At 20.6% G+C, this 19882-nt stretch overlaps 6 protein-coding genes across 6 annotated transcripts; 3 read left to right on the top strand and 3 right to left on the bottom strand. All coding sequences in view use genetic code 6, as the record gives it.

The window, feature by feature from the left end:
• Window positions 1-1230: 1230 nt before the first annotated feature.
• Window positions 1231-3452, top strand: TTHERM_00320170 (AMP-binding enzyme family protein; the record flags this gene model as incomplete). Its single annotated transcript, XM_001012916.2, has 4 exons — window positions 1231-2485; window positions 2534-2930; window positions 2996-3237; window positions 3295-3452. 4 exons carry the CDS (start codon window positions 1231-1233, stop codon window positions 3450-3452), a joined length of 2052 nt encoding a protein of 683 aa, XP_001012916.2.
• Window positions 3453-5829: 2377 nt separating this feature from the next.
• TTHERM_00320180 (hypothetical protein) lies at window positions 5830-6711 on the top strand (the record flags this gene model as incomplete). The annotated part of the gene is made up of 1 exon (XM_001012917.1): window positions 5830-6711. The coding sequence occupies one exon, from the start codon at window positions 5830-5832 to the stop codon at window positions 6709-6711; it is 882 nt and encodes a 293-aa protein (XP_001012917.1).
• An 899-nt stretch (window positions 6712-7610) lies between these two features.
• TTHERM_00320190 (AMP-binding enzyme family protein) lies at window positions 7611-9797 on the top strand (the record flags this gene model as incomplete). The annotated part of the gene is made up of 4 exons (XM_001012918.2): window positions 7611-8820; window positions 8870-9278; window positions 9340-9578; window positions 9640-9797. The coding sequence occupies 4 exons, from the start codon at window positions 7611-7613 to the stop codon at window positions 9795-9797; spliced, it is 2016 nt and encodes a 671-aa protein (XP_001012918.2).
• A 755-nt stretch (window positions 9798-10552) lies between these two features.
• TTHERM_00320200 (lipase family protein) lies at window positions 10553-11632 on the bottom strand (the record flags this gene model as incomplete). Its single annotated transcript, XM_001012919.1, has 2 exons — window positions 10553-10963; window positions 11138-11632. The coding sequence occupies 2 exons, from the start codon at window positions 11630-11632 to the stop codon at window positions 10553-10555; spliced, it is 906 nt and encodes a 301-aa protein (XP_001012919.1).
• Window positions 11633-15250: 3618 nt separating this feature from the next.
• Window positions 15251-15616, bottom strand: TTHERM_00320220 (cell surface immobilization antigen SerH6, putative; the record flags this gene model as incomplete). Its single annotated transcript, XM_001012921.1, has 1 exon — window positions 15251-15616. The coding sequence occupies one exon, from the start codon at window positions 15614-15616 to the stop codon at window positions 15251-15253; it is 366 nt and encodes a 121-aa protein (XP_001012921.1).
• A 1807-nt stretch (window positions 15617-17423) lies between these two features.
• TTHERM_00320230 (lipase family protein) lies at window positions 17424-18690 on the bottom strand (the record flags this gene model as incomplete). Its single annotated transcript, XM_001012922.2, has 2 exons — window positions 17424-17834; window positions 18190-18690. 2 exons carry the CDS (start codon window positions 18688-18690, stop codon window positions 17424-17426), a joined length of 912 nt encoding a protein of 303 aa, XP_001012922.2.
• Between the last annotated feature and the right edge of the window lie 1192 nt (window positions 18691-19882).

Below are 19882 nucleotides of genomic sequence, written 5' to 3' on the forward strand. Positions count from 1 at the left end.
CTTTCAATTAGTTCATAATTAGCTGCTGAAGATTTTGCTCTTAATTTATTTAATGCTATTATACATCCAACTCGATCTATAAACAATTTTGTTTAAAAAAGCAATGAGAAAATTTATTTTTATCCTAATTAACGTTAAAAAGGTCATTCATAAAAATAATTCTTTATTTTAATGGTAGAAATAATAATTAATTGAGGTATTTTAAGATTTGTGGTGTTTTAGAATTAAGCATAATGCTTGAATAAATTTTAAACGCTCATAATAACTAGAAAATTTCTAGTAGTTTGTGATATTTTAATAAGGTGATTAACCAATATCTGAATACTTCTATTTATTTTTATTTATGGGGAAGAGAAATAATGTTGTTTGAAATTTATATATAATAGGATTATTTATTAAAAAATTTAAAATTATTTTAAAATACTGCATTAATAATAATTTAAAGCCATTTTTAGTAGGTAAATAAATTATATCTGTAAGTAGGTGAGTTAGTTATATGTTCATTATGCTCAGAATATAAAATTCTATTTAGATTTATTTTTGGTGATTTCAATCACAAAATTTAAATTATTTTTTTAAATAAATTTATTAAAAAATTGAAGGTAATAAAATAATTAAATTAAATATAAGATTACTAATTTATATATTCCTTTTAATATTTTATAATCTAACTCTATATCTTGAGAGATCATTTTTTTTTCTTAATTCTTAAATTTATCATATACACTTTTTTAATTAAAAATTTTAGTTATGGTTAATAATTATTTTTTTTAGAAGAATGGAGGAGTTATTTAAAAAATTAAAATTATTTCACATTATTAAAAGTTATTTAAAAATATGAAATAAATATTTGTAATTTTCTAGTATTTATTTGAATACATTTGAGCTTTTTATGGTTTCATTTAATCTGTTTAAAAACAGAAATTTCTTAATTAGTTGCTATTTTTAAATATTGGAAATTAATGTTTAGCAAGAAGTTTATTTTAAGTAGAGTTAATTTATTAATTAATTGACATATAATAATTATTAATTTTTTGATTGGGTATTTAAATTAATTATTTTTATTTATGAATGATTGGCTAATTTCTTTATTAAAAATGATTAAATTTTTTTAAATCATAAAAAGTTGTATTTAAAATTAAGAGATAGCAATTAATTAATCAATTTTTTAAGCTAAAAAAACATATTAAAACAAAAAACACTAAATTTTGATAATAAGAAACAAAATTTATGAAGTTGTTTAGGTTAGATTTATTTTCATCTGAATTCCATTTCAACATAAGTGGATAATAGATGAGAAAAGGAACAATTTATGGTTTAATATCTTCGATGATAATTATTTCTTTTACAATTTACTACTTAACTTATTAACTCATTCTGTATTTTGGCAACAATATAAATCCGAATTACAGATCTCAAAACTTTATATCTAATGAAATTATATAAATAGATTTAAACTAGGATTTAATTGGATTCAGATTTGAATATGATGTGAACAAAAACATAGATATTTTACAAAAAAAAAATAATTAGACATATTTAGTTTTTTTAGCTACCTTTTTTTATCAAAACAATGATTCTTAAGAGGTGATTTAAATTGATATTATTTAGTGCACAAATTCCAATTTAGCAGGATACTACTGCTTAGATTTTTCAAAACTATCAAACTACACTCTTGCTCTGAGTACAAAAGATAATATTCTCTCTAATATCAGTATATAAGTCTATAGCTGCTCTGATATTGATGTTTTAAAAACTTTTACTCCAGACAATTGCGCAAGCCAATCAGATATTATTAATATAATTAATGGATTAAATGCAGGCTTAAAAATTAAATTTTTAACTTCGTAGTATAATACTACTTCTTAACAAATGTAAGTTAACTACAGAACAACATTTACATATCTGATAGGTAATTAATACATTTTAAGTACATACAAATCATAAAAATAAGTGACTTAGGTCAGCTAAGGCCTTTTTTTTCAGTCTGAAGTAGAGTTTTCTTCTCCAATATAATATGAAAATTTAAATCAAAGCTTTGATAGAGAATATTCTATATAATATTTGAACTTCTACCCTTATATTTCAGTAGGTATTCAAATGGATGAAATTGTTCAGCAAATATAAATTTAGTATCCTATGATTACATAAATTTTGGCCTAAGTTAACAGTGTTTTCACTCTCTTATTACTAGCAGGGATTTTAATTAAGAGATTTTCTCAACACTCTATAAAGAAAGACTTTTTTGTTCTCTTTTTGTCAAACTTCTACTAAGATTCATATATGGATATTTTAGAGTAAAATAATGTAAATAATATAAAATAAGACCGATCAAAATAATAAATCGTAGATAAAAAATATTCTGCAGATGAGTCAGAAATCAAGGAAGATAAAGAAAAGGAAGATATTTATGACAATAACTAAAGTTAAATTCCTAGCTTTCTTTCAAAAAGCAAACTGTTTTTAGATTAAAGCAAATTTAGATGTAAAATATTTACTTTCTATGATTATAGGTATTTTATTTTTTTAAAAGTTAATAAATAAAGCTATTAACATCAAGTACAGCGTGATACAAATAGTATTGAAAATGTATCATAAAAAGGTGAGGTTAAGGAAAATTAAATGTAATTTCTTTAATTCAAACATGAGAACTAATCATTGAATTGTAGTACTTTTAATGACTCTCCTAATCTAAATTTTAAAGTAAATGAAAAGGAGAAACATATTCCTATTGTAAACTCAATTTAAAATAAAAGCTAAGTTTTTTAAAGAAATAATGAGACAATGGATCTTTCAATGAATTAAAAATTGGGTAAATCAATCAAAGTCTAAAACCAAATGTTAGATGAAAGCTATTTAGCTATGGTTTCTTAGAAAATTTAAGATAAAGCAACATTTAAAAGAGTTTATTAACTGCTATTTGGATTTAGGTATCTATTTAATTATTTATTTAAAATGTATAGTTATCATTCATATTTAAAATATTTATTAAAAGAGGATTTTGCAAAATAAAAGGAGAACATTCTAATTTAGCTTTAAGTACTATGAAAAAAAAAAAGGTTTTTGACTCTGTGAATAAAGAAATAGATATCCTTAAACTATATAAAGAAATATTTTTGCTCAAAAAAGCTGTAATGATATTGCTAGATCAAGAATAATTAGCCACAATACAACTGTTAGGCTGCTCAAAAGATTATCTAGACTTAGATTTTGATAAACAAATAAATAATGAATTAGGTAGGTACTTTTTGTAATTATATTCACTTTATTTAAATTTTATTATTAAACAAAAAGATGATAGCTTAACTCATTTTGAGAAATAATTTGCAATTTCATAATCTGAGTAATTGTAGAATAAATACATCTAAGAATTCTTTAAGAGATGCACAAGTGCTCAATAGTTAAGTAAAATAGATAGTCGCATTTTAAATTCTCTGCTAAAAAAAAAGTGAGTCAATCTTGAAATAAATTGAAATTTCTTTTTTTATATTTATCTATTAAATAAGGACATAAAAATATCATTAAAGCAAAAACTTTTGGAATTACTTATTAATTTAATATTTTTAAAAATATTGTGAAATAATTTATCAAATAATAAAGTATATATTATGTGACTATACTTATATATTTATTAAATTAATTTACAAAAATAACAATCATTTATTTAGTGATAAAATTTAAAAATTCAAAAATCAATCATAAATAAATTAATAGAAAAATAAAATAATTTAGAAAAGTTTAAACATTTTTTAATTTATAAAAAGTTACTCTTTAAAAATTGAAAATACTTATTATATGATTAGGTAATAATACAATCATTAAATTATTCGTAAATCCCCTAAAAATTAATAAATTTAAAAACCACACAATTATCATTCGTGATTATTTTTAATATATATTTCTCATAATTAAATGTAAAATATCATTTAGATTAAAAAAATCATTATATATATTGTAAAAAAATAAGAAATTACCAATTAATAATAATAAATAAGATATTTAATAAAAGAAGGAATAAAAATACAAAAAAAATGGTGTCCTCCCCTAGATAGAGTAGGATATTTAGTAGTGTTAAGGTATACATAATTAAATATAAAGGAGTAAAATTTATTTAGAATAAGTCTATTTAATTAAAAACAAAAGAAATGTTATAATTTTTTACTAGACCATAAAACTAATTGAAAAAAATAAATAAATTATCAAATAAAAATTTTTTTTAATTTATTAAAAGGATAAATAAATTACTCTAAAAAAATTACAATTAAATCCACTTAATTTAAAATTTATTTTTAATAACTAAAATGATTTTCTTATAATTTCATAATTGTTTTTTTTATGGAGCTGTTAAAGATGCTAATGAAGTTTTTTAACAACTAGAGTACAATTTTTTAGAAATTAAGAATAGAAAAAATGAGACTAGTTAAATTAATTCTTTGATTCTACTGAAATTCATCTATTTATAAATTTTAAACCTATTTTTAGTTTTTTACTATATTACAAATAGAAATTATTTAAAAATTACATTTTAGATTACTCTCATATATTAACATATTTATTGTATAATATTTACCTAATTATACTTTATTAATCTATTCTATCTTCTATTAATAATACTTAACATAAATATTTATTGACCTTTTTTAAAAGCTTGAATTTTAGCATATAAATAAATAAAAATATTAAAATATAATATAGGATTATTCTAATTTTGTTTTTTAATTAAGTGGAAATACAAAATTAAATTGTAAAAATAATATTTTGAATAGAATCAATTCATTTTATTTTATTAATCATTAAAATAAATTGGTTAATGCTTGAAAAGTTTATAGTACGATTAATTAAAAAATATATATTGCTATTTGTAGCAAATTTTTTCTGTACCTGAATAGTAATATTTTAATAAATTAATTAATTAATTAAATTTTTAAATTTTACGTGATTTTATATTAATATATTTATTTGTTTACTTTTTAATTTAATATAAATTATTGATAATTAATTTTATATTGTTATTTTATTTAATTAAATATTAATTAATTTACATATAAATTAATTGTAAAACTCTATAATTATATTAATAATTTATTTTTAAATTCATTATTTGATTAAATTTTTTATAAAAAAAAAAAAAATGTGTCCTCGGCCCCTAGAGAGAGTCGGATATGTAATAGAGTTAAGGTTTATATTATTATTTATGTATATTTTATATGCATAAAAGGAGTAAAATTTAGAGTAAGTTTATTTATTCAAAACAAATGAAATGATATAATGTTCTACTAGACCATAAAACTATTTGAAAAATATTTGAATTATTAAATATAAAATTTTTTAATTTTATTAAAATGATAAAGTATTACTCCAAAAAAATTACAATTAAATAAATTAAATATAATATTTATTTTTGATCACTAAAATAATTTTCTCATAATTTCATGATTATTTTTTTATGGAGTTACCAAATATCCTAATTAAGTTTTTTTTTACAACTATAGAACAATTTTTTTGAGATTAAGAATAGAAAAAATGAGACTAGTTAAATTAATTCTTTGATTCTACTGAAATTCATCTATTTATAAATTTTAAACCTATTTTTAGTTTTTTACTATATTGCAATTAGAAATTATTTAAAAATTACATTTTAAATTACTTTCATATATTAACATATTTATTGTATAATATTTACCTAATTATACTTTATTAATCTATTCTATCTTCTATTAATAATACTTAACATTAATATTTATTGACCTTATTTAAAAGCTTGGATTTTAGCAAGCAAAAAAAAACATAATTTATCAAATAAAAATAAAAACCTCAATAAAAGAAAAAATGTAAAAAAACCTCCTATTTATTACCGCAATTCTTTTGCTCATTTCTTTCAGCTGCTCAAAGCCTGATCGTAATTTAGGAAATATCTTAAAGTGTTTTGCCTAAATAGGCGATACAATAAAAGATATCACTATTCTTATCGCCTAAATCAAAGAGAAAGAGGATTTATCTACCATACTTAAATCTATAGGAAATGTTGCTGGTTAAATAAGGCCATTGTTGTAGTAATGCTCTAATCCAATTTGCTTAGATGATGCTTAGAAAAGATGTGAACAATCAACAGCTAAATCTTGCGAATAATATGGTGCTATTATGTATCCTAAATGTGATGATGGCTTCTACAATGTAGGTTGCTGTTTGTGTGAATCATAATGTCCTCCTGGATTCAGAGACGATGGACTGTTTTGTGCTAAGCCCGAAGCTTATGGAAGAGGTGTTGGTTACCCTTGGAAATTCGGTGATGACTTAAACTTGAACAATGCTCTTAAGAGATGTGAAAGTGAAAATTCTTAAGGCTGTGAATAAAATGGCTTAATTATCTACCCTAAATGTCGTTAAGGTTTCCATAGTTTCGGTTGTTGTATATGTTCTCCTGACTGTCCATCTGGAACAACAGATATTGGAGTTTCTTGCACAAAGCCAGTATATGGCAGAGGATTTGGTTATCCAATATATTATGATGATTGTTCGGGTAAATCATCATTGTAAAATAAAGATTCTTCAGAATATCAATCAGCTAACACAGAGTAGTTGTTAGATAAAATTTTAGAATTATGTTAGAAATTCATAGAAAATAAAGGTGACTAAGACTTGTCAGTTAAGTTTGCTACAGAATTATCAAAGATGATGGCTCTATTAGAAGTCAAATCTTCTAAAATATGATTTAATTAAATATAAAAATTATATTAAAAAAGTAAAATATATATATCTATATAAAATATATGTTTTGTAAACCAAAAATCAATTGATGAATTTTTATAATTAAAAATAAAGTTTTAAAAAAATATATAATTAAATTATTAAATAGATAAATGTTAAATAAAATATAGGATTATTCTAATTTTGTCCTTTTTATATAAGTGGAAATACAAAATAAAATATTGGGATTAATAAAAACTGTCAAATTATAATAAATTTAGGATTTATAAATAAATTAAATAAAAATTTATTACTTTATATATTTCTTGAAAGTAAAATAATGTAATTTTATAATTGAGAAATCATTTATATTTTAGTATTTTCCTAAATCTATAAATTTTTAAAATATTCTTTTTTTAATTAAAAATTTTAGTTATTTAAAACCAACTAATTATTTTTTTTTAGAGCAATAAATTTATTTACAAATTATGAATACATTTATAAAAATATAATTATAAGTTATTTCAAAAGTTATGAAAAAAATATTTGTAATTTGCTCGTATTTACTTGATGTTTTTATGGTTTCATTTAATCTTTTTAAAAAAATTTATTTATATAGTTTATTAACTAGGTATTATTTTTAAATGTGTTTGGAATAATGTTTAATTTAACATTTATTTCAATTAATTATTATTTTTTAAGGAATGATTGGCTAATTCCATAATTATAAAATTATTAACTTTTTTTAAACATAAAAAGACCTTTTTAAATTAAGAAGTAGAAATTAATTAATCAATTTTTTAAGTTAAATTAATATATTAAAAGAACAAATACCAAATTTAGATAATAAAAAACAAATTATGAGTTTGTTTAGGTTAGATTTATTTTCATCTGAGTTCTATTTCAACATAAGTGGATAATAGATGAAAAAAGGAACAATTTTTGGTTTAATATTTTCGATGATAATTATTTCTTTTACAGTTTATTACTTAACTTATTAACTCATTCTGTATTTTGGCAATCATATAAATCCGAATTACAGATCTCAAAACTTTATATCTAATGAAAATATATAAATAGATTTAAACTAGGATTTAATTGGATTCAGATTTGAATATGATGTAAACAAAAATATAGATATTTTATAAAGAAAAAATAATTAGACATATTTAGTTTTTATAGCTAAATTTTTTTACCAGAATAATGATTCTTAAGAGGTGATTTAAATTGATATTATTTAGTGCACAAATTCCAATTTAGCAGGATTCTACTGCTTAGATTTTTCAAAACTATCAAACTACACTCTTGCTTTGAGTACAAACGATAATATTCTATCTAAAATCAGTATATTAGTCTATGGCTGCTCTGATACTGATTACGTAAAAAATTTTATTCCAGATAATTGTGCAAGCATTTAAGATATTAATGATATAATTAATGGATTAAATGCAGGCTTTAAACTGAAATTGTTAACTTCGTAGTATAATACTACTTCTTAACAAATTTAAGTTAACTATAGAACAACATTTACCTATCTGATAGCTAATTAATACATTTTAAGTACATACAAAGCATAAAAATAAATGACTTAGGTCAGCTAAGGCCTTTTTTTTCAGTCTGAAGTAGAGTTTTCTTCTCCAATATCATATGAAAATTCTAATCAAAGTTTCGATAGATAATATTCTATGTAATATTTGAACTTCTATCCCTATTTGGAAGTAGATATTCTAATCGATGAAATTGTTCAGCAAATATAAATTTAGTACCCTATGATTACATCAATTTTAGCTTAAGTTAACAGTGTTTTCACTCTCTTATTATTAGCAGGGATTATTATTAAGAGATTTTCTCAAAATTCTATAAAAAAAGACTTTTTTGTTCTCTTTTTGTCAAACTTCTACTAAGATTCATATATGGATATTCTAGATTAAAATGATACTAGTAAAACAAAATAAGACGCACCAAAATAATAATTCGAAGATAAATAGTTAATTTAGATTAAAAAATATTCTGTAGATGAGTTAGAAATCAAGGAAGATTAAGAAAAAGAAGAAAATAATAACATTAACTAAAGTTAAATTCCTAGCTTTCTTTCAAAAAGCAAACTGTTTTTAGATTAAAGCAAATTTAGATGTAAAATATTTACTTTCTTTGTTAAAAGGTATTTTATTTTTTTTTAAAGTTAATAAATAAAGCTTTTTACATCAAGTACAACGTTAAACTACACAGCAGACAAATACTAATGAATATGGATCTTAAATAGGTGATATTAAGGAAAATTAAAGCTAACTTCTTTAAATCAAACATGAGAACTAATCATCAAATAATAATCCTTTTAATAACTCTCCTAATTTTAATTTTAGAGTAAATGAAAAGGAGAAACATATTCCTAATTAAAACTCCTTTTAAAATAAAAGCTAATCTTTTTAAATAAATAAAGAGACATTAGATCTTTCTTTGAATTAAAAATTGGGTAAATTAATTAAAGTCTAAAACTAAATGATAGATGGAAGCTATTTAGCTATGGTTTCTAAGAAAGTTTAAGATTAAGCAATATTTAAAAGAGTTTATTAACTGCTATTTGGATTTAGGTATCTGTTTATTTATTTAAAACATTTCGTTATGATTCATACTTAAAATATTTATTAACAGAGGATTTTGCAAAAAAGGAGAACATTCAAAATTAGCTTTAAGTGATACTAAAAAAAAAAAGGTTTTTGACATAGTGGATAAATAAATAGATATCCTAAAACTATACAAAGAAATATTTTTGCTCAAAAAAGCTGTAATGATATTGCTAAATCAAGAATAATTAGCCACAATACAGCTGTTGGGCTGCTCAAAAGATTATCTAGACTTAGATTTTGATAAACTAATAAATAGTGAATTAGGTATGTACTTTTTGTATTTATTTATATTCACTTTATTTAAATTTTATTATTAAACAAAAAGATGATAGCTTAACTCATTTTGAGAAATAATTTGCAATATCATAATCTGAGTAATTGTAGAATAAATACATCTAAGAATTCTTTAAGAGATGCACAGGTACTCAATAGTTAAGTAAAATAGATAGTCGCATTTTAAATTCTCTGCTAAAAAAAAGGTGAGTCAATCTTGAAATAAATTGACATTTCTTTTGTTTGAATTGATCTATTAGATAAGGGCGTACATATATATACCTTTAAAACAAACGTATTTGTTATTTATTAATTATATATTTTAAAAAATATTGTTAATCATTTAATAAAACAATAAAGTATATTATGTGACTATTCTTGTATGTTTATTAAATAATTTACAAAAATAACAATTATTTATTAAGTGATACAAGTTTAAATTCAAAAATCAATAAAAAATAAATAAACAGATAAAAAAAATAATTTAGAAAGATTACAAATTTTTTAAATATTAAAACTTATAATTAATTACTCTTGAAAAATTGAAAATACTTATTATATTATAAGAAAATGATTATAGATTAGAAACAAAACACTACCATTAAATTATTCTTAAATCCCCTAAAAATTAATAAATTAAAAACCTACACATTATATTTTAGGTTGTGATTATTTTTAATGGAAATATTTCTTTATTAATTATAAACTTTTAAGGAAAATTTTTTAAATAATTTTTTAGAAAATTTAAACAAGACACAATGCACTTTTTAAGTTTTTCGACTTTTAATCATAAAATAAATTAAAAATTAAATAGTAAAATTTCAATTTATTTTTATCCTTTATGTTTATTTCAATTTATTGATTTATATAAAAAACGGATGATTATAGAAAATAAAGGAGTAAATTATATATTTTTATATTTTTCAATAAAATGTATTTGTTTGATGAATTTATTTATTTTTAATTCACTAGCATGTAAACATTTCAGCTACCCAGTCATAGCCAAAATATGAGAAGTGATCAGGAATATCAATAGGAATAGGAACTCCATCAGCACAGTCTGGGTCTTCAGATTGAGCACATAAAAGATAAGGACTACTAAAGCTATGATAAAATATTTCATGATCAATATGAATGAAATTGAATGGAGAACTCTTTGGGGGTAAATGAGGTACTGGATCAGCTCTATGATTGATTCTACCATATTCTTTGGAGAAATTCTGTTTAGAAAACCAATCGTGGAAAGTTTAATCACCTACTCTTGGAGAGCCAAAATTATAGAAGGCATCTATGGGTTTGTTACCATTTAGTTAATAAATAACTGGCATGGAATGAGTACTCATAGCTGCTCCTAAAGAATGTCCAGTAACAAAAACCTAAATTGATTATCAGTTAAAATAGTCCAATTAATTAAATTAAAAAAAGGATAAAAAGTTATTTTAAAATATTTTTATTTATTTCAAAGTTTGTTTTTGCTAAATTTAACTTGAAATTATTTAAAATAAATTTTAGTTCATATCAGAAAAATTAAAATAAAAGTTTAAATTTACTTTAGAGTTTGGATACTTAGCTTTTAATTTAGGGAATTCTGCAATGATTTAGGTTTATAAACCTAAAAAGGCCTTGTAAAATCCTTAATGGACATAGCAATTGTCACATCTAGGGTATTTAATCTTGATTGTGTTGATATCACTAATCCAGTTTTTCTTTGACCAAGGAATAGTTCCTCTAAAAGCAATTATGATGGCATCATGAGCAGGAGAATATCCCATAAAACCAGCAGAATCCATAGTAGTATTTAGCATATAGTAAGCATCTTTAATACCTTTTGGATTTTTTTGACAAGGAGCACCACAGTTCCAATTTATGATTTTAGAAGCACTACAGTAAGAAGCTAGAGAGAAACCAGATAAGTTTTCAGCTAGCTTTTCATTGTAAGCGAAATCCTATGTTTAGTAATAATTTTAGTCCTTTTTCAACAAGAGTAAAGTAGTTGCTGCCAAGCAAGAAAGAGCAACAATAACAAAAAGTTAAATTTTTTTCATTTTTTAGAAGAATTATATTTCAATTATATTTATTTTTTATATTGAATTAATAATCTAAAATTTGCATTTAAAATGAATAAAGAGTAAGATTTTTTTATAATTCTAAATTAACTTGACGAAATTTCTGAGAAAATTAAGTTTTAGGTGATGTCTTAAAAGTTTAAGCTAATTTATAGTCAAAATTCTTTTTATTTTTAAGTGATTATCATTTTTTTATTTGATATTCTTTTATATCATTTACATAAAAAATCTTTTTTAATTTAATAAAACAAAACATACTTTCTTTTTTTTCTAAAAAAAGTCTAAAAACAAAACAAACTGAATACAAATATTTATTTTAAAATATTTTAAATCTTTATTTAAAAGCAACTTTTTTAATGACAATTAAATGAAATATTTTTGATATAGAAAGATTTAAATCAGTGAATTTATTGCAATCAGATATGTTATTCTTTTATACTTTGAATTAATTAAATCTTTTACATAACTAAATTTTCAAAAATAATATTTTTATAAACTAATATATTACATTAAAAATAATTACTATTAATATATTTAGACTATATAAATCTAAATTTATTTAAGAAATATTAAATTAATATTTTAGTATTTTAGTTAATTTAAAGGATATTTTATAATTTATAAAACTTTTATCAAAACAATTTAATATTTCTATATATTTATCTTTAAATTATTTTAAATTTTGAAAACAAATAGAACCTACTTATCAGAAATATTCAATATAATTTATTAATCAAATTTAATGTAAAACTACCTAAAAATTTTAGAAATTGATTAAATTTTATTAAAAGAGTAAACTGGTAATGAAAACTTGTTATTAATTATATTATAATAAATATTTTAACCTTTATTTAGTTACAATTTAGATTTATTTTTCAAGTTAAAGCATAGGAATTGTAATAAGAAAAGTCAAAAAAATAACTTAGAGACAAAACTTTAATTTTGTATATTAAAAATAATTTCATTTTCAAACTTATACTTAGTAAAAACTTTAAATAGAGTATAAAATCTAAGAAAAGTACACAATTTAAAACTCTTTAAATTCAAACATTTTTATTGTGAAGTAATAATGCTATTATTTTATTTAGAAAAGATAATTAAATCTGATCACTTTACATTTTATTATTTATTTTTTTCCTTTTTAATTGATAAAAAATTTTCTTATGAATTAAGAAAAATAGTAAAAAAATTGATATTAAAATTTATGAGCTAAGTAATCAAATTTTGAAAATCTTTTATTTATCATCTGATAAAAATTAATTTTAATTTTAAAGTAATCTTTAAAATTGTATAATCTTTTTAAAATTATCAGACTTTAAGTAATCAAATTAAGATTAATTAACTCAGTAAATTTCTAATCCAAATTTAATTTAGGATAAACCAAATAACTTTAACATTTTTTCTAAACATATTTCTTAATAATAATTAACTATTTTGCATAGTTATAAATATAAAATTTATAGCTAATTAATGTTTTTTTAGAATAATAAATCTAAAAAACATAAGAATTTATTTATAAATTTTAACAACCTTATCATATTTACGCTATATATTTACGCTATGATACAAAGATGCTCATTAAAAAATAATTAATTTAAAAGTTTCTTTTTTATAGAATACTTAAATTTTTCAACAAAAATATGTGTTTTTATTATTATTATCAAGTAAGTAAATATAAATTCTAACAAAAATTTTGATTGAATAATATCTTGAAAACAAATATAATATACTGATAGAAAAATTCTAAAATTTAATGGATGAAATTAAAAATTTATAATTTTTATTAAAAATATTTTGTAAAATGCTTAAAAATTAGAATGATTATTTAGGTTTATATTAAAGACATCTATTGTCTGATGTAGTTATATGAATCTATCAATAATAAATTATCTAATCAAATAGATAGCTTACCATCAAATTTTATTAAATACACAAAATCTATCTGTCTGAATATCAAATAGAATCAATTTTTTATGTAATGAATGGTTTGTGATTATATATCCAAAAATTTATAAAAAAGAAACCTCTATCTAAATTAACTAAATCAATCATGAAGAGTCTCTATACAAATTAAAATCATCTTAAGAAATGAATAATTAATGTTATACTTCAATTTACACAATAGCATTAATATAATGTATAAAATATAACGTTTTAATATAATGTATCAATATAGCTTATAGTTTATAGCATATAATTTTTTTAATAAGAAAATATGACCTACATACACCATTATTTAATCCTTCAAATTACTATTAAAATTTATCGTCTGTGGACTGACACACTAAGACCCGAAATTAGTGACCATAGTAAAACTTATGGTTCATTACCCCTTCTACTCATACCCAGTAAAAACCAGTCAAAAAAATATAGTTTTTAACATTTAAGACTAAATAACCCTCAATTTTACTATGTTTTGTATCAATTCACTTTATAATAATCATAAAATAATTAAGAACTGATTTGAATGCTAAATATTCATAAAATCTCTTAAATAACCCCTAGACTCTAAATAAATATAACCTCTATGATGAATGTACCCATAGTATAATATCAAGACTAAATACTTCTCTACCCATATAAAATTTGAGTACATAACGATGAATGTGCTGATAGTAAAACATTAAGGTAATAATGACCTTAAAACTAGTTATTAATATCAAGTATATATGAGTGAGTGTATTGATAGTACAAAGCAAGCCTGAGAACTAGAGTATAATGTAGAAAAATGTAGCGCTTATACTATATATGAAGGAAAACTGTATTTTATTTTTTATTATAATATATACTATTAATACTGATATTTTCATTCTATGCAGTAAGAGATCATTGAAGTTTACAAGTAAAACTTTACAAACACCTCAGATCTTTATAAGAAATTAAACAAGAAATATACTTTAAAATAAATCAAAGAAATACTGAAAAAATATTGATACTAACCAAAACATTGGTAATAAGTAAGATATGTATTTATTCAATAGTCAATTGAAATTAAATTACTATAAATTCTCGTTAATAAGTACACCCTGTATTGAAGTTTTAAACAAATTAATTTAGAATCTCTATGCTTGAAATAAAAATGTATATATATTTTGCTAAAATAATATTAATTAATGATTTTTGGTTATTTTTTTACTAAAATCAACTATAAAGAGAATTTTTATTATTCAGTGTCTAAAAAATATCTAAAATAAAAAAAGTTATTTGAGAAATTTTACAAAATTTTTTTGAATGTGGAATTCTTGAAAAACAAAAAATTTTTTTCAAAAATATATCAACATTAGTAACAAAAAGAAAGTAAAAATTAGTTGCTCAAAACAAAAAATTTCCATAATTGCTAAAAACTATATATTAATGCTTAGTTTTTTTGGTAGAAAATAATATTTTAATAAATCTAGGAACATATCATATACATTTTTTTGTTTTCCTTTTATTTTAATTTCAAATGAATTTATTTACTTTACTAAAAATTAATTATATAAATATTTGATTTTTTAATTTAAGCAATTGTAAAGAGTAAGATTTTATATAGCCAGAATATATAATTATATATATATATATATACACAATAAATAAATAAATTAGTAATTTGAAATATCAAATAGTCAAAATTATCAATAATAACAAACTGTAGTTAATAATGCTTGAATTGCTTATTGTATTTGTAGGAACACAAATTTTAGGTGAAGGTTGTAATTTAGTTTTACCACTATTATAACATGAAGAGCATGCATTTATAGATATATTTGCATTAGTTTCTGTTAATTTACTACAATCGGCGATTACGCAACCATTCCCTTATACAATCCAATTGTCAGCTACAGTGCCAGAAAAGCCACAAGTACTATCATTGCAAAGCCCATCATCTGATTGGCAACTCAAAACTGTTATTCCTCTGTTATCAGAATAAACTAAGTTAAATAATAAGATTAAAATCACTCCAATTAAATTTTAGCTCTACATTTTTTGTATTTTTTTATAGTTTGTTTTTAGTTTACAAATATTTATTATTATTTTGATTAGCTTTTGAATATTATTAATACAAATATTTATAAGAAAGTTTGCGTTTGAGTTTTTGAGAATAGTTTAATTTGAATATGTATAATTAATACTAAATTAGACTAAAATAGAAAAATTTTTGATGTTAATAGATAAAATTTTAAATTATCTAAATAGAACTAACACATAATTTGAAATTAAACTTCACAATAATTAATGGTTACAAAAATTAACATTAGAGTAATTAACTAATAATTTAAAGTAAATAAATAGATTTCATATTAATAAAATTAAAAATGTTCATTTGTTTGTATATTAAATGAACACTCACCTTGGTTTTTTTATAAAATTAATGATTTAAGTTATATAATTCATATTCAATAAAAAAATATATAAATGAAATTAAGTTTAAATTTTCCTTAGATAGATTTTATTAGTGATTGATACTTAAATATAATTAGAATGCAAAATTAGTAAATCTGATCAAATTATTATTCTTTACCAAAGTAATAGAAAGATTATTTTAAAATCAAAATTTTATTTTTGTTTTGCATATAGATTACTTCGAAGTGAATTTAATATTAAATAAATTTATAAAATAGTTACTAAATTTTTTATTGTACATGTTTAGAATATTTCGCATAAATATTTAAATTTAATACATAGAATAGCTTAATTTTGACAAAAAATATTGATAATTGTTGAAATCTTTTAAGTAAAAAAATCAAAGGCTTATCTATCACTAATTAAACAAATTTATTAATTTAATTTAAGGCTTTATTATGATTATTATTATGATATACCTTTGAAAATTAAATTTTGAATATAAAGACTTTCTTAAAATAGATAAAAAAAGTAAGATTTAAATATATAGACTTTTAACAAATTAAAAAGATAATTAACTAGCTAACTTACTTACTTACTTAATAACAATAAAATCCACTCACTTACCAAATAAAAAACTAAATAACTAATTTACATACTTACATACTTACGAACAAATTTATTGACTTAGTTTTGTTTGAAATTGTTATATTCGATAATTGAAAAAAATATAAGATTTATTTACTAGAATGTTTGATTAATTAATATGTTTACAAATGAATTGAAATCCTAAAATTAATTTAACATATTTAATCTTATAAATATTTAGTTATCATAATCGATATCTATTAGATGACTATAATAGATTTATAAAAACAATTTGTAATAGATTAATGTAAGTTAAATTTTATTAATTATATTTATAATTTTCAGGAGATAATTAATATAATTGGAACTAAATATTTCAATTTTAGATTGAAAAATAGAAAAAAAAATAATTGCAATAAAATTATATTTTGTATAGATTTCGCAAAGTTTTAACATATTGAATTCAGCTTATATTAAATACCAAAGTAAAAAAATAACAAGTACTATCTTTTAATAGGTAGAAATTTTATTTATTTACTTAAAAAATAAATACAGTTTATAATTATAATATCCATAAAAATTTAAACAATATAATTATTAAAATATCTACTGACATTTATTGAAAATATTATTCATTGTATGAACTTGAAGCTTGATGAAATATTTAAAAACTCATAAAAATAAAAATTATTGAACATATTAAAGTTCAAAATTAAAAAAAATGAATTTAAATTTTTGATTGATTTAAGAATTAACAATTTGGTATACATTTCGAATAAAGTATGTATGCATTATTTAATAATTATTATATTTTTATTATACTTTTAGAATTAATTATAAAATTTATTAACTAAAATTTTCATTAGCAAGCTAAGATGTCAGTGGCCCAATCCCAACCAAAGTAAGAAAGATGGTCAGGAATATCTAAGGGAATTTTTATACCATCAGCACATTCAAGACTTTCAGTTTCAATACATTATGTATAAGGTTTCTTAAATGTTTAATAGAAAACTTCATGATCAATATGAGTAAAAGTGAAAGGAGAGTAATTAGGGGGTAAATGAGGAACTGGATCAGCTCTGTGGTTAATTCTACCATATTAAAGAGTAAAATTTTAGCTATCGAACCATTAGTGGTAATTTTCATCACCAACCCTAGGGGAACCAAAATTATAGAATGCATCGATAGGCTTATTTCCATTGAGTTCATAAATGACAGGAACAGCGTGAGTACTCATTGCAGCACCAAGGGAATGACCTGTAACAAAAACCTATTTATTTTTAAATGAGTTTAAAATAAATATAATTGATGAATAAGATGTAAAAAGTGGAATAAATATTAAAAGCCAAATAAGTTAAGCTAAATTTTCATATTGAAAATTGAGAAAACAAATAATTTTCCAAAATTTATTAATGCCTATAATTAGTTGGGTATTCGATTCATACGTCGATTTAATTTAGAGTAATTTATATTCTTGCAATTGATTTTACAAATCATTTAATATTTCCTTAATCAATATTTAAAGGCTAAGGTGATGCTTTTGAAATACACAATAATCTAAAGAAAAACATATGATAGCATGAATTATTTATAAAGAGATATATGTATATTTTGTGTTAAATTACCTTTGAATAAGGATATTTGGCCTTAAGTTTAGGGAACTCAGTAAGAATTTAATCTTACAATTCCTTGAAGGCATTGAAGAAGCCCAAATGAACATAGCATTTTTCGCATCTAGAGTATTTTGTTTTGACAGTGTTAATGTCACTAATCCAATTCTTGATCAACCAGGGGACAGTTCCTCTAAATACAACTACTATAGCATCATGAGCAGGAGAATATGCTAAGAAACCAGCAGCGTTCATAGTTTTATTTTTCATAATGTAGACATCTTAAAGTCCTTCGGGATTTTTTTTGCAAGAAGCACCGCAATTCCAGTTTTCAATTTTAGAAGCTTTACAATAAGAAGCCATAGAAAATCCAGCTAAATTTTCAGCTAAATTTTCATCATAGGGGAAAGTCAGTTAAGACTCTTGGACATCTGAAGAGCTCTTATTGAGTAAATAAACAGTGGATCCAATTGTGCAAACTATAGCTGCAATGAAAAGAACTTGCAATTTGTTCATCTTCTTTAAGAATTATAATGAAGTGATGATATTTTGGTTGATAAATAATCCTTTATAGTAATATTTATTATTGAAATTTACTATGAAACCTATATTTCTATGAAGAATTCTAAGAATAATTAATAGGTTTTTTTCTTAATTAATCAAATTTTACTTCAATTTTTGATATCAAAAACATGACGCATGTTAGTTAATATAGATGTAATTTTAATTAGTCTTTGTCTTGATTATACTCTTATTTAAACCAAATATTACATAATAACAAATGATAATACTTTTCTTAACTAATTAATTAAATTCTTTTACAAATACTTTGATTACGCCATTTATTTCCTTATGATAAATTAAAGCTTTTCTTTATCTGAGAGCCATTTATATATTTTATAAAAATTTATTGTTTTTTATCAAATGTGCAAATAATCATATTTAGCAAAAATTTTATATCACCTATTATGAGTAATAAAAATTTAATTTTATATTAAATAAATAAACAATTTCTTTGAAATTAAAAAAGACATAATTTTAATATTTTTTAGATTACATAAATTAAATTTTAACTTATAAAGTAAGTATTTCAAAAAAAAATATTTGTATCAAAACACTCTTTAAAAATAATTATAATTAAAGAATTTATTTAAAATTAAAATCTTAAAATGATTTTGAATGAAAAATTAAAAAGTTGTGTTTAAGGCTATATCTTTAATTAACATATTTTTCTAAACTAATTTGCATAAATTTAGTATTATCTTTTAAAGGATAAAAAGAAATCTGTCATCTTATAAAACATTAAACTATCTTAAAATAACAATAATTTATAAATCTAATAAAAATTAATTATTAAAATGAATTTAGCAACTATATTTAATCCTTATTTATTCTCACCAACATCCTTCCTAAACTCTTAAAGGTGGTGATTAATATTTTTTGAAAACTCTGTCGTTTTTGGTGAAATTATAAAAAATTTTCCATCTAAATTGTATGAATATTTATCAATTCTTACCATTTTTTTTACAGATATTGACCATGAGAATTAATTTTTAGATATTTTATGAAATTTCGATAGATTTTTTTACATTTCATAATGATTTTTTGATGCTATCATTAATTTTTTCATAAAAATTTTATCAGAATTCGAACTGGGTTACAATTTAAAAATGATCATATTCATAAATTGCATATTAAAAAAAGTAAA

The sequence above is a fragment of the Tetrahymena thermophila genome, assembly GCF_000189635.1.
Source record: "Tetrahymena thermophila SB210 genomic scaffold scf_8254691, whole genome shotgun sequence".
In the NCBI taxonomy this organism is placed as follows: Eukaryota; Ciliophora; class Oligohymenophorea; order Hymenostomatida; family Tetrahymenidae; genus Tetrahymena; species Tetrahymena thermophila.